At 37.1% G+C, this 16464-nt stretch overlaps 1 protein-coding gene across 1 annotated transcript; it reads right to left on the reverse strand.

The window, feature by feature from the left end:
- Window positions 1–374: 374 nt before the first annotated feature.
- On the reverse strand, window positions 375–785 carry LOC103681388 (cytochrome c oxidase assembly factor 1 homolog). Its single transcript, XM_008710955.1, is given in 1 exon segment — window positions 375–785. A coding segment is annotated over 1 exon segment (411 nt).
- Between the last annotated feature and the right edge of the window lie 15679 nt (window positions 786–16464).

Consider the following 16464-nt stretch of genomic DNA (forward strand, 5'->3'; position numbering starts at 1 on the left):
TATGGGTGGGGGGAGAGGCAGAGGACAAGAATCTTCAAGCTGACTCCCTGGTGAGCATGGAGCCCAGTGCCAGGGCTCTGTCCCATGACCCATGAGATCATGACCTCAGCTGAAACCAAGAGCCGGACACGCAACCCAATGAGCTACCCAGGTGCCCTAGATAAATAAACTCTTATAAATGTATAGTAAAATTTTCATTTCTGGTTAAATAAAAAACTCCACAATAGTTGTGGCCAAATTAGAATTATACCAAAATTACCCTATGCCAGTACATACAATCATCCCCTGTGGCTGGAAAACTGACTCATAGCCATGGAGGGTACATGGTGATGAGGAAAGGCCATGCTTGGAGAAAGCTGTCTTTTTGATCACTTTTACTCCTTTTTCACTTCATCACCAGCGTCCCCACTGAATTTGAACACAGGTATCTGCTGACCATCCTTGAGCTTTAAGAAGACCTCCTGAAGGTGCCACCTCTGAAAGGGGGCATCTCTGGTTGAGCTGGCATAGAGATGGCCCTCTGACTTGGATCCAGAGACAGGAATCTTCAACTAGGCATTGGCAATGTTGGCAAAGTTGTACTTGTTGGTAAGGTGAAGATGGTAGATGTTGAGAGAAGTGCACAGAACCTCCAGGGCCTCAGGGTGGCTGTGTAGGTGCTCCAATGCCAGCTGGTAATAGGAAGCCCCAGAAAAAGCTTTTTGTATAAGGTAATATATGAGGGCACAACTCCCACTGGCCACCACACTGGAAAAAAGAACCAGTTTCCCCAGAGGCAATGGCATGCTGCTTCCTGGAGATTTTGGCACTTCACAGCTTTCTTGAAAATCATCAGAGGAAAGTTGCTCTGTCAGGGATATAAGCACTATGCAGTAGAAAGCGTGTCCTTTCCTTCCAGAGGTGGGAGAGTAGGTGGTAAAAGCCCATAGCCTGGCACGCCCCTCTGGCTTCTTTTTAATACGAAGTTTTGATGAGACTTCAAGTATTATTTCTCAAGTAATGATCCCAATATTACCTGGACCAGAAGCCCTTTAATTTTGGCAGTTTCTTTTTGACCTAAAAACATAGCCTCTCTCCAGGGGTCCTTGGGTGGGTCAGTCTGTTAAGCATCTGCCTTCTGCTCAGGTCATGATCTTAGGGTCCTGGGACTAAGCCCCACACTGGGGGGGGGGTCCCTGCTCAGTGGGGAGTCTGCTTCTCCCTCTCCTTCTGCCCTTCCCCCATGCTCTCTTTTTCTCTCCCTTTCTGTCTCAAATAAATAAATAAATACATTAAAAAAAACCCCAAGAACATAGCCCCTCTCCAGATTTGAAACTAACCTGTTTCCCTATCCCCTTCCAGTTGCTTTCATGTATTAATTATAGATTTTGTTATAGATTCAGTTCTTAAATGAAGCCTGGCTGCATTATCTTATGATCTACCCAAGCACCAAAACCTTTCAATTCTAACTATCCACTTAAATGTACCTCACTCTGCTCCCTGATGCTTGCATCTCCCACAGTTATCTATGTGATCTGTCTTAGTATGAATCTGTCACTGCCTGTCACTGTCTTTAATTCACAGTCTACAAAATAATTCAAATGCTGTATGAGATATGGGAGATCCTAAAGTGTGAAAAGAAGTGTGTGTGTGTGTGTGTGTGTGTGTGTGTGTGTGAGAGAGAGAGAGAGAGAAAGAGAGAGACAGGGAGAGGCATGCTAACTGCTTAAAATTTATGCCTAATATCCTGCAAACAACTCATGAATGCCATTAAATATACATCAGATTAAGTTGGTTATGAGTCTTATTTGGTTAGTACAGTAAGTGGTGTATATGAATGGTCAGACTGCTTAGTTTCTTATTCTTGTACTAAAGTTGTTTTACATAAGTTAAACAAAATAAAGGAATTAATTATCTAAAATAGTATCAACATAACTGAAAGACAGCACATTTTCTTTTGAGAACCCAAACTGGATTGTGTTGATTCTTTCAGTGAATAGAGTAAGTTCCTTGATTTGGTTGCTGTTAGTCTACCCTCAGTTATTACAAAATCTAAAAAAAAGGTTGTGTAAAAGACACACTATTTTTTTTCCTGAAGAGTGGTTTCCTGGAACTTATTTTATGATTTTGTTTTAAGCTGCTTTACATCTTATGTGATGGTTCTTTTCTTTATAAAAGCAATAATTACATAAATAGCTCTGGGGATCTTGTTATGTTAATTGCATTATTGATTTGTAATAAAAAGAAAATGGAAATGCAGCTATTATCTGAAGTGACAGAATACAGTACTAATTTCTACTGGCATCACTAAAGCAAAACTAAATTACCAAAAAAAGTGAATGTTACAACGGAGCAAAGATAGTCTCTTCAACAAATGGTGCTGAAACAACTGGACATCCACATGCAAAAAAATGAATCTACATGCAGACTTTAACCCTCCACAGAGATTAACTCAAAATGCATCATAAACCTAAATATAAAATATAAAACTATGAAACTCCTAGGCGATAACATAGAGAAAACTTACATGACCCTGGGTATGGTGTTGTCTTTTTAGATACAACATCAAAGACATAATTCATTAAAAAAATAATGGATAAGCTGGACTTCATTAAAATTAAAAACTTCTGTTCTGAAAAAGAAAATGCCAAGAGAATGAGAAGACAAACCACAGCCTAGGAATAAATATTTGCAAAAGACACATATAATAAAAGACTGTTGTCCAAAAAATACAAAAATAACTTAAAACTTAATAGAAAAAAACACAACTTGAATAAAAAATGGTTCAAAGACTTTAACAGACAGCTCACCAAAGAAGATCTACAGGTGACAAGCATATGAAAAGATGCTCCACATCATATGCCATCAAGGAAATGCAAATTAAAACAATGAGATACCACTACACACCTATTAGAATGGCCAAAATCCAAAATGCTGACAACACCAAATGCTGACAAGAATGTGGAACAATAGGAACTCTCTTACATTGCTGGTGGAATGCAAAATCATATAGCCACTTTGGAAGACAGTATGGTGGTATCTTACAAAACTAAACATAGTGTTATCAGAGGATCCAGCAATGATGTTCCTTGGTATTTACTCGAAGCAGTTGAAAACTCTGTCCACACAAAAACCTGTACATAGAGGTTTATAGCAGCTTTATTCATAATTGCCAAAGCTTGGATGCAACCAAGATATCCTTCAGTAGGTGAATAGATAAATAAACTATAGTACATTGAAAAAATGGAATATTATTCAGTGCTAAAAAGAAATGAACTATCAAGCCATAAAAAGACATGAAGGAATCTTCAATTGCATATTACTAAATGAAGAAAAAGCCAATCTGAAAAGTTTATTATATATTGTATGATTCCAAGAATATAACATTCTGGGAAAGGCAAAAATATGGAAATAATAAAAAAGATCAGTGGTTGCCAAGATTGGGAATGGGGGATGAAGGGGCAGAACACAGAAGACTCATAGGGCAGTAAAAATATTCTGTATCAAATTATAATGATAGACATATGTCATTATACTTTTGTCCAAACCCATAGAATGTACAGCACCAAGAGTGAACCCCAAGTTAAACTATGGCATTGGGTGAATTAAGATGTGTTGCGATTAGTAAAAATATACTGTTTTGCTGAGTGATGTGTGTGTAAGCGTAGGTGGTATATGATAAATCTCTGTATCTTACTCTCAATTTTGTTGTAAACCTAAAACTGCTCTACAAAAGTAAAGTCTTCTTTGAAAAGCTGAATGCTATGTTGATCCAAATAATGCAAAATAAATGTGATAATATTCTGTTCTCATTCATGATATATCTACAAAACATCTTATGGAACCCATTCCACAAAACTAATTTTTGACTATTCTAGCCCTAAATCATCAAATTGGATTATTTTCCTTATTTTTTTCTAGATTTATAGAACAGGCTCAATCATCCAGTGTATTGATTTCCTGTAGACATAGCCATCATTTTGGTATGAACCAGGAAGTACGTACTTGGATATTTCAGTCTTTTCTAAGTCTGACAGGGGAACAATAGATTACGTTTAAGATCTGAGATGTCACAAAATTAAATTAAGGATGAAATCAGTTATATAAAGGTAAGAGCTACAAGTGCTGCCCTGTGAGCTGTTTAAAGTTAGAGTATTTAATATAGTATCAGTCAAAGCAGGTAAAAACATTTTGCTAGAAAAACACAATGCCATGATCATAGAATAGTTCTGATTTCTAACTCTGGGTTGGCATGACTTATTCTACTGATTAGCATCTAGATTAAAAAAGCAGTAGGAATGCAAAACTAAGAATCTCTTTGCCTACCAGTGCCTCTAGTTCTATGTATTAAGAATGTGCATAATAATGCCAGAGAGAGAACTAATTATAACACCCAAGATTTTGAACTATTATGATGCCAGTAAGTGTTTAATGCTATGTTATCTTAACATTCAGACCATCTACACATAATTTTTATTTTATTCTATTTTATTTTATTTTATTTTATTTCATTTTTATTTTTAAAAAAGATTTTATTTATCTACTTGAGAGAGAGAGAAAGAGCGCATGGGAGGGGGGTGAAGGGCAGAGGGAGAGGGAGTAGCAGACTCCCCACTAAGCAGGGAGCCTGACCCGGGGCTCAATCTCAGGATCCCAAGATCATGACCTGAGCAGAAGACAAATGCTTAACTGACTGAGCCACCCAGGTGTCCCTACACAGATTATTTTAATATATTGAAATGACCAATTTAGTTTCTTACATTACCCTCCTAAAAAGATATTCAATTACAATATCTGTAAAACCAGTTGGAGGAATATTTCTTTACACAATGTAACTTGATTTTATAAGTCAGTAACAATTATCAATCTAGTAGCCCAATATAAAGACAGCTTGAAAAGTGATAATTTAATGCAATACTCCCCACTTTCTTACAGCATGCATTTTGAGTGTATCCAGTTGCTGATACAGATCTTCTCGAATGGTTTTTTCCATCAAAATTCTTCTAAATAGAAGAGAAGGATTTATATATTTAGTGATATGGCAGCATAGCTAGAACCATCTCTAAGGCAAGCTTCTCTGGTTGGATTTTTGACAGGATGTCTATTTTAAATTAGTAAATGTCTTGTAAACCTGAGTGTCTCATTGTTTGTATGTGGCCCTATTCAGAAGTATACTAATAATACACTTTGGGACTGCAAATTTTAGATTGAAATATAGTCAGCTAAGTTTCTATGAGCACACTTTGTGTTTGGTCATATAACTTTATTATCTTATTATAACCAGTTAGCAACAAAGTTGATCATGTGCTAATATAACTTTTCAAGAGAAATGTGAAAAGTAATTTTTCAAGAGGAAAACAAGATTAGAAAGGAATTGTTAAATGTATCCTAGAGCTCCACTCATTCTTCTGTATGTTTGAATCACAGCTGAGCTTGGTTTAATTCAGATTTTTATTTTAAGATAGCACCATATTTGCCACTGTTTGGTGTTGCTTCTTGTTAGCTCCACTCTAATGAGCAGTTACAGAGAATGAAGTGGAAATGGTAGTGCATCCAGTAGGGGAGAAGTCAAAGTACAGTGCTTGAGTATATCAGGCAATGAAACCAGGTGCCTCATTAGTAGTAAGCCTGAGGTTTTATTCCCAGTACTTTACCTGATATTCTGTTTGACTTTTGGCAAATTGTTTTTGTCTCTCTGTCTCATATCCAGTGCTGAAAAACAAGGGCAGTAAATAGTACCTTCTGATGTGAAGGGCTGAGAAAAAGAAAGATGTCTTTCAAACTTTGCATTAAATGCCAAACAAAGCAGGCTGAAAGCTTTTGCCATGTTGCTATTAAATATAATGAGTCATTATTTTCAAGAACCACTAGCACTAACCCATGGTCATAGGATATACTTGTGTAATCAGTGTGCAAAAGGTTGTAGTTCAACTAAATTATAAACCGGTTTCAAATATGACAATAGAAAGTGTATGTATCATAGCCCTTCTATAGAAAATGACCTATTTGTTCATAGACTTACCAATCTGTTAGGTCTAAATGAAGAGAGAACTTTAGAATTATACTAAACCATTTATTACTGTTGGCTCTGATTTCAAATGAGCAGGGGAAATGAACCACTGTCCAGGTGGAAATTAGTTTTATGCTTTTCCGGTGCCTTTCAAATCATCAAAACCAAGTCCTCAAAACATGACTATTTTACAAGTACTTTCTAATGGATTTCAGCACTTTGTTGTGTTCATTGGAAGTATAGCTTCACATTTGTGAGATAAAGTGTGTTGGCAATTAAGGTGGCTTTGAAATGAGTATTTGCATACAAGGTGTTTTTTTTGGTCTTCTCATCAACCCATGTTCAGATTGCTCACCTGGCTGCATGCATGCTAGCTTCAATACAGTCACCCTAAAATGTGCAGTAGCAGTCTTAGACACTGACTTTTCCATTTGAAGATTGTTTACAAAATTTCCTAGAAAAATGTGCTGTTTTTGCAAATGCAGATCATACCAATACATATAATTTAGCCAGGATAGAATGCCCTTATGTCTCTAACGCTGACTATCCTTATTTCCACTTCTCTTCTGATCTCACCAACTCTTATCAGTTACTCCACATGGGGAGGAATGAAATTAAGGGCCATTCGTGGAAATGTGGGACTAACCATGGAAGATATTTGAAAAGTTTTTACCTCTGGAGTGACTGAAATGATATTAAAGTCCTCTAAAAATTCTATTCTGCTTTATCTTACATCAAGCTCTGAGTAATTATATTATTACTGCAAGCACTTATGTAATTTTCAGTTTTTGAATGTCATAAGTAGGTCTTCTCCATGTCAGTTTTCATCAAAAGTCAAATTGATTACATCCATTATTGGTAGGTTTATTGATTTGAAAAGGTACATGTTAAAAAGGAAAAGAGATTAAAAACAACAAAGGAAAAGAGATGAGATAGGACACCATTGCATAGAAGTTTAAACTTTCTCAATCAAGAATTTTCTAATGCACCCATATAATGAGAAATAGGAAATAGAAAATGAGCATGCTATATAATTGGATCTTAAAATGACTAGTCCTCATGGTATTTTTCTAGAGAATGAAATATTTAGTCATGCTCAGAAATTCTAATTAGGTGCTGATTTGGCAAGAGCAGATGGTTTTTTTAATGATTTTTTATTATATTATCTTAGTCACCATACAGTACATCCCCAGTTTCCGATATAAAGTTCAATGATTCATTAGTTGCGTCAGATTGGTTTTAATCTAGTGGCTTCTTGGGCCTTTGGGGCTTCTGAGAGCATTAATATTGAACCTGAGGGAGATATGCAACGCAGCCAATTTGATGGAGAGGACTTTGACGTCATTTAAGAAGGAAAGTAAAAATGATGTCCCATGGCTGGCTCCCCAAATTTAAAATTTCAAGCATTAAGTATCACAGTGAAATGCGTGGTTTCTTTTTGAACTGTGAATTCCAAGAAAATATGGATACTTCCAACTTGTTAGTCTCACTTTTTATAATCAATTATTAAATACATTTTAACCAAAGCTTTTAACTATTTGTACTATTTTTTTCATTCATACCTATATGGATCCTTAAGAAATTGATATTTTATTTGGCATAGAAAGAAGTTTTAATACCTCAATATCATAAAAGCCATCTACAAAAAGCCCACAGCAAATATAATTCTTAATGGGGAAAAGCTGAGTGAGAGAGATGTCCACTCTCACTATTGTTCAACATAGTACTAGCATTCCTGTGAAGGAATCATACAACAAAAAGAAATAAAAGGCATTCAAATTGGCAAAGAAGAAGTCAAACTCTCACTCTTTGCAGATGACATGATCTTTTATGTTGAAAACCCAAAAGACACCACCTTAAAATTGCTAAATCTCATACAGCAATTCAGCAATGTGGCAGGAAAGAAAATCAATGCACAGAAACCAGTTGCACTAATTATGTGACTGAAGAAAGAGAAATTAAGGAATCGATCCCATTTACAATTGCACCAAAAGCCATAAGACACCAAGGAATAAACCTAACCAAAGAGGTAAATGATGTGTACTCTAAAAACTATGGAATGCTTATAAAAGAAATTGAGGAAGACACAAAGAGAAGGAAAAACATTCCATGCTCATGGATTGGAAAAATAAATATTGTTAAAATAACTATGCTACCAAGACCGATCTACACATTCAGTGCAATCCCTACCAAAATACCATTGACATTTTTCACAGAGCTAGAACAAATAATCCAAAATTTGTATAGAACCAGAAAAGAACCCAAATCATCAGAGGAATGTTGAAAAAGAAAACCAAAGCTGGGGGCTTCACAATGTCTGACTTCAAACTATATTATTACAAAGCTTTGATTATCAAGACAGCATGGTACTCGCAGGAAACCAGACACATAGATCAACAGAATAGAGAACCCAGAAATGGACCCTGAACTCTATGGTCAACTTATCTTCAACAAAGCAGCAAAGAATATCCAATGGAAAGAAAGACAGTCTCTTCAATAAATGGTGCTGGGGAACTTGGACAGCCACATGCAGAAGAATGAAACTGGACCATTCTCTTACACCATACACAAAGACAGACTCAAAATGGATGAAAAACCTAAATGTGAGACAGGAATCCATCAAAATTCTATAGGAGAACACAGGCAGCAACCTCTTTGACCTTGGCCACAACAACTTCTTGCAAGACATGCCTCTAAAAGCAAGGGAAACAAAAGCAAAAATGAGCTATTGGGACTTCATCAAGATATAAAGCTTCTGTACAGCAAAGGAAACAGCCAACAAAACTAAAAGGCAACCTATGGAATGGGAGATAATATTTGCAAATGACATATCAGATAAATGGCTGCTATCCAAGATCTATAAAGAACTTCTCAAACTCAACACCCAAAAAACAAATGATCCAGTCAAGAAATGGGCAGAAGATAAAACAGACATTTCTCCAAAGAAGACATACAAATGGCCAATAGACACATGAAAAAATTCTCCACATCACCTGTCATCAGGGAAATGCAAATCAAAACCACAATGAGATAGCACGTTACACCAGTCAGAATGGATAAAATTAACAAGTCAGGACGACAGATGTTGGTGAGGACGTGGAGAAAGGGGAACCCCCCTACACTGCTGGTGGGAATACAAATTTGTACAGCCACTTTGGAAAACAGTATGGAGGTTCCTCAAGAAGTTAAAAATAGAGCTACCCTATGACCCAGCATTTGCACTGCTGGGTATTTACCTCAAAGATACAGATGTAGTGAAAACAAGGGGCACCTGTACCCCAATGGTCAAAGCAGCAATATCCACAATAGCCAAACTGTGGAAGGAGCCGAGATGTTCTTCAAAGGATGAATGGATAAAGAAGAGGTGGTTCATATATACAATGGAATATTACTCAGCCATCATAAAGGATGAGTACCTACCATTTACGTTGATGTGTATAGAACTGGAGGGTATTATGCTAAGTGAAATAAGTTAATCAGAGGAAGACAATTATCATATGGTCCCACTTATGTGGAATATAAGAAATAGTGCAAAGGATCATGGGGGAAGGGAGGGAAATGGAATGGGAAGAAATCAGAGAGGGAGACAAACCATGAGAGACTCTTGACTCTGGGCAACAAACTGAGGGTTGTGGAAGGGGACATGTGTGTGGGGGATGGGGCAACTGGGTGATGGGCATTAAGGAGGGCATGTGATGTGATGAGCACTGGGTTTTATACACAACTGATGAATCATTGAACACTATATCTGAAACTAATGATGTACTATATGTTAGCTAATTGAATTTAAATTAAAAAAGAAGAAAAAATAAAAAAATAGAATTAAAAATTCAGAGGGAAAAAAAGAAGTTTTATATACAGAAGGTGGTATTTGACTTTGAAACTCTTATGATTTCTATTATCATTTTCATCAATATCATCTTATGATCCCTATCTATAATTGTTGAGAAGAACACCATGTATTGGTAACCAATGCCAGGGAAGGAGTTCAACTACAGAAAGGATTAGTAAAGATCATCATCATGCCAGCCTCCAGGTATGAAAGTCCACACATTTCTGCCCACTGCATCTTGGTTTTGGGGTTGCCAAGGAATATATAACACAGTCAAGTGCTAGATGGACAAGATCTTTATGCATGTAGAGAGGAGATAGAGCAAGATCAGTTACAAAAGTTGACATCAGTCCTCATGGCCAGTGAGTGTCCTAAACAGCCAACGGGCACCTCTGTCATGCTCCAGCAGAAGGACCCCTTCCTCTCCATGCAGTCTGAAATGCTGAAAACTGGATGTGTGTCTGAGGGCCATTAATGTATTTGTTTAAGCAGAACAGAGGAACAATCATTGAGTCTTAAACAGGGAAGAATATTCTTATATAAGGTGATTAGCCCAGGAGAGGTTGTGTGAGCCCTTTTTTAAAAAATATTTTATTTATTTATTTTGAGAGAGAGAGGAGGGTGGGAGAGAGAGCATGAGTGGAAGAGGGGCACAGTGAGAGGGCGATAGAGAATCTCAAGCAGACTCCACACTGAGCACAGAGCCCACTGTGGGGCTCAATCTCACGACCCTAAGATCATGACCTGAGCCAAAATCGAGTCAGATCCTTAACTAACTGAGCCATCCAGGCACCCCAAGCATTTTATCTCTAGATAAGGAGGTGTTCCAGGCCCAATGCTCATTCTTATGTGGTTGAGTGGGGAGTCCTAACATGTATACATGAGACTGCCTTTTCAAACCATAATCAACCTTCACTTAACATGGAGGATTTGCTGCTAGATATTTAAAAATCTCACAAATTCAAACATTTCTAACATGTTATTAATAACCCACACGTAGGTTAGATAGACTACCTTTTAAACTACCTGTGTAGAAAAAATATTTTCTAAGTAAATTAACCATGTTAACTAGATTTGAGTATGTTTAAAATAGTCAAGAAATATTCCAAATGTTCTTAGGTACATCAGTGGGCCTTGGACAACTAACATATTAATTACAAATAGTTCTTATGTATCCACTAAACCCAGTAGATCATATAATAGACATTTTTTTACTAACTTTGGATCCTGAAAATGCAAGAACTTTACTGATTAACATGAGAGCTTTGGTGCCTACAATTTTTAAGATTATGCTAGATACTCTGTAAGAGATTGTAGGGTGATACAAAAACAAGTAAGTCATAGCCCCTAAACTCAGAGAACTTGTGGCTTAAATGTGAAATCATGACAACCAACATGTAAAGAAGTCTTCTTTCAGCACAGAATTCATATGTAATCTTCCTCTGGTTGCAGATGCTACATTACTTGGTTGTTTTATAGCTGAAGACCAAAACCATTTCATATTTACAGTAATGGAAGTAAAAAGGACAAGTCCATGCTTTTTTCTATATTGCTGTTTTTAAATCCTATTTGATTCAGTAAGAGTATCTACTCTGACTGAGGCCATTAGTGCCTGCAATGAGTACATATTTTAAGAACGTTTGCTTTAAAAGTATTTTCTGTTCAGGAACAGAGTGCGAGGCAAAGCAAATGCAAAGCCCCAGGAAGGCAGAAATCCTTACATAACCAACTATATCTTCTACTTAAGTGCATCCACTTCTCTGTGCGTATGACCTTCTAATCATCTTGCTTCAATGAATTGCTGAATCTCTTTCCACTAAGTGTGATTACCAGTTATCAACTGACCACAATATAGCAATCTGTAGTGACTCTTAGCTGGAACGGCAGAGGGTTACTTTTTAAAATATGAATAGTGTAGAATTACTATTATATTCCTTTTGATGAGCTGATTTTGCCATGAAAAGTAATTTTATTGTGGGTCCTTACCAATGTACTTTTTGGGTTTTGTTTTACTTTTAGTAAGATGTGTTACTTTTCCTGGCTATTTGCTTGGACTACAGCTTGCTTTTTGCTGTTTATTTTTTAACAAGGCCATAGGATCATAGAACTTTATATTTGGAAGGGACCTTGAAGAACATATAATTGATTCATTTTATTTTACAAAAGGTGAAATGGAGGCAGAGAGAGATAGAGACAGAGAAACAAAGAGAGAGAGAGATTGAGACACTTGCTGAAGGCAGAATATGGACAAAGTATGTCTCCTGATTTATAGTCCAATGCACTTTTCTCCAGTGCATAGCTGGATTCCATTTTGCCATGAGATTTATTAATAATGAATAAGTGGCAACTTTTCAAACACATTAAATATAACTATTGAAGTCTGACTTAGTTACTCTTTAAAGGATAGACAAAATGGTAGAAGAATGGATCAGAGGACATTTTAGAAAGACACTGAAAAAGAGTCAAGATTTTGACAAGAAATCTAACCATAGGTAGATAGTATATAGATTTTCTCATTTTCCCCTTTTATTTGCGTATCATAAAAATTAGGGTGGGGTTATTTCTGTAATTCTAAGATACAAAGGGCAGTTTCACCTCACCTTGTTTATTGCTACCCTAGATGTTATAAATTCTAATTTTCATGGTCCATTCCATTTTCCTATAAGCTGTACTGATATTATTATACAGCTCTAGCTGTGCAGTGGAATCCTTGAACATCTGTTCAATGAACTATTTTCAAATGCAAGTCCAGGGAACTGTCTTCTCTACCAACAGAATTTCTAATGAGCTATGGCTAATCTTTGAACCACTTAAATTAAAATAGGTGCTTCAGGGCAAAGACACAATTTTTACATGAGGTATTTTAAGGTCCCATTATGATCATAAAGACTTCCTTAGATATGCTGTACTAAAATAAAACCTGCCACTTAACAATCAGAACAGCACAAACTTTTTTTCTCCACTTACCACTTATTTCACCCTTCCCTTCCCCACAACTCGCACTTTAAAATTCTATCCTATCTGCTGAAAGAACCTCATTCCACCCAGAAACTCTTCCTTAGCTTTGAGCTGTACTAATATGCATTGTCCAGAAGGCTGGTAACTTGCTGTCTTTACTGATATTTTCTTCCAGGGAAAATCTACTATCAAGTGTTTCATTTGGTAATTTTCAAAGTCCTGGTTGTTTTTAAGCTCTATAAAAGAAACAAAAAGTTTTAGTGGCTTGTGGCTTGTGTAGAGACAACCAAGAGAGCTGCAGACGAATTTTACACATCTCTGTAGAAGAGGTAACTGGACAATATTCCTCTGTTCTGTAGATTGAAAGAGTGAGACTATCAACATTAATGTGAATTATTCTAGTGTCCCAGAGAGAACTAGAGTACAGCTGAGGAAATAAAATCTTTTGATTTTCCCAGGACTCAAATTAGCCTGGTATGAATTTTACCAAAATTAAATATTTCTTGGGGTTGCTTTTTTTGCTGTGCTGTAGCCTTAATTAAACAACAATAACAACAAACAAACAAGTTAAGGCTTTTCTATCAGCCTTTCTGCATTTGAAATAAAAATGGAGTATAAAGATTATAATTCCTGAGATCTATTCATTTCCCCCTCTCTGTTCTCCTTCCTGACATTTTTTCCATTGGAGAAGAAATGTGAAATTTAATGCAGTTGACCAAATGAGATTGGCCTGAGAAATGAAAGAAAGAATGGACATTGGATGGGGTGGAAGAAAATTACATTATAACCTGAAGGAAATTACAGATAAGAAAAGGAAGAGCTCCTCTCAGACTACCAAGGGGGAGGGCTCAATGTAGCAATCTAACTGGCCGAGTCTTTACATTGACGGAAGTGTGCAATAGGGCCAGGGTATTGCACCTTTATGTAAAAATTCATAACACATTTGTGCTTAAGGTCCTAGTCCATGTTTAATAACCGTAATATGAACAATAGCTGTGTCATCCTGAGGTAGCTAGAAATTTTACAAAGAAACAGAGACTCAAGTCTTTTTTTTCTTTTAAAGATTATATTTATTTATTTGAGAAAGAGAGAGAGCAAGAGCAGGGAGGGGCAGAGGGGGTGGGAGAAATAATCTGAAGCAGACTCCACACTGAGCATGGAGCCTGATGTGGGGCTCAATCCCACAACCATGGGATCACGACCTGAGCTGTAACCAAGAGTTGGACGCTCAACCAACTGAGCCACCCATGTGCCCCAAATAATACATGTAATTTAAAAAATTACAAGAGACTAAGAGCCTGAAAACTACTTCAGATGTGGAGCTTTATTATTTTTTTTAAATAATAATTTTTTATTCTGTTATGTTAGTCACCATACAGTACATCCCTAGTTTTTGATGTAGTGTTCCATGATTCATTACTTGAGTATGACACCCAGTGCACCATGCAATACATACCCTCCTTAATACCCATCACCAGCCTATCCCATTCCCCCACCCCTCTCCCCTCTGAAGCCCTCAGTTTGTTTCCCAGAGTCCATAGTCTCTGATGGTTCATTCCCCCTTCTGTTTACCCTCCTTCATTCTTCCCTTCCGTGTCCTACCGATCTTCCTGCTATTTCTTATGTTCCATAAATGAGTGAAACCATATGATAATTGTCTTTCTCTGCTTGACTTATTTCACTTAGCATAATCCCCTCCGCAAGTTGGTACAGCCACTCTGGAAAACAGTGTGGAGGTCCCTTAAAAAGTTAAAAATTGAGCTACCCTATGACCCAGCAGTTGCTCTACTGGGTATTTACCCCAAAGATACAGATGTAGTGAAGAGAAGGGCCATATGCACCCCAATGTTCATAGCAGCATTGTCCACAACAGCTAAATCGTGGAAGGAGCGGAGATGCCCTTCAACCGCTGACTGGATTAAGAAGATGTGGTCCATATATACAATGGAATATTACTCGGCCATCAGAAAGAATGATTACCCAACATTTACAGCAACATGGACGGGACTGGAGGAGATTATGCTAAGTGAAATAAGTCAAGCAGAGAAAGACAATTATTATATGGTTTCATTCATTTATGGAACATAAGAAATAGGAAGATGATAGGAGAAGGAAGGGAAGAATGAAGGGGGGCAAAAAGAAGGGGGAATGAACCATGAGAGACTATGGACTCTGGGAAACAAACTGAGGGCTTCAGAGGGGAGTGGGGTGGGGGCCTAGGATAGCCCAGTGATGGGTATTAAGGAGGGCACGTATTATATGGTGCACTTGGTGTTATACACAAACAATGAATCATGGAAGACTACATCAAAAACTAAGGATGTACTGTATGGTGACTAACATGACATAATAAAAAATTATAATAAAAAAAAGAAACGCAACTGATTTTTGAGCATGGATTTTCTATCCCACCACATTACTGAATTGCTCTATAAGTTCTAGTAATTTGGGGGTGGAGTCTTTTTGGTTTTCCATATAGAGTATCATGTCATCTGGGAAAGGAGACAGTTTGACTTCTTCTTTGCCTATTTGAATACCTTTTATCCCTTTTTGTTGTCTGATTGCTGTTGCAAGGAGTTCTAGTACTATGCTGAATAATAGTGGCAAGAGTGGGCATCCTTGTTGTGTTCCTGATCTTAAGGGAAAGGCTTCCAAATTTTCCCCATTGAGAATGATATTCGCTGTAGGCTTTTCATAGATGGTTTTTATGAAATTGAGGAATGTACCCTCTATCCCGACACTCTGAAGTGTTTTAATCAGGAAAGGATGCTGTATTTTGTCAAATGCTTTTTCTGCATCAATTGAGAGGATCGTATGGTTCTTGACTCTTTTCCTGTTGGTATATCTATCACACTGACAGATTTGCTAATGTTGAACCACCCTTGCATCCCAGGGATGAATCCCACTTGGTCTTGATGGATAATCCTTTTAACGTACTGTTTGATCCTATTAGCTAGGATCTTTTTGAGAATTTTGGCATCCATATTCATCAGGGATATCGGTCTGTAACTCTCCTTTTTGAGGGGGTCTTTGCCTGGTTTGGGGATCAAGGTAATAATGGCCTCATAGAATGAGTTTGGTAGTTTTCCTTCTGTTACTATTTTCTGAAACAGCTTCAGGAGAATAGGTACTATTTCTTCTTTGAATGTTTGGTAGAATTCTCTGGGGGAATCCATCAGGCCCTGGACTTTTGTTTTGGGGGAGGTTTCTGATCACTGCTTCACTGTCTTTATAATTAATCGGTGTGTTTAAATAATCAATTTCTTCCTGTTTCAGTCTTGGTAGTTTATAGGTTTCCAGGAAGGCATCCAATTCTTCCAGGTTGTTTAATTTATTGGCATAAAGCTGTTGATAAAAGTTTCTAATGATCCTTCCTATTTCATTGGTGTTGGTCGTGATCTCTCCCCTTTTGTTCATAATTTTATTAATTTGGGTCCTTTCTCTCTTCTTTTGAATAAGTCTGGCCAGTGGCTTATTGATTTTATTTATTCTTTCAAAGAACCAGCTTCTAGTTCTGTTGATATGCTCTACTGTGCTCCTGGTTTCTAATTCATTGATCTCTGCTCTAATCTTGACCCCCTGCCTTCTCGTGCATGGGTTAGGCCTGTTCTTCCATTCCAGGTCCAGCTTCTTGAGGTGAGAAATTAAAAACTGCATTTTAGATTTTTCTATCCTTTTAAGTGAG

This window comes from Ursus maritimus, assembly GCF_017311325.1.
Source record: "Ursus maritimus isolate PB19 chromosome X unlocalized genomic scaffold, ASM1731132v1 scaffold_X1, whole genome shotgun sequence".
NCBI lineage: Eukaryota > Metazoa > Chordata > Mammalia > Carnivora > Ursidae > Ursus > Ursus maritimus.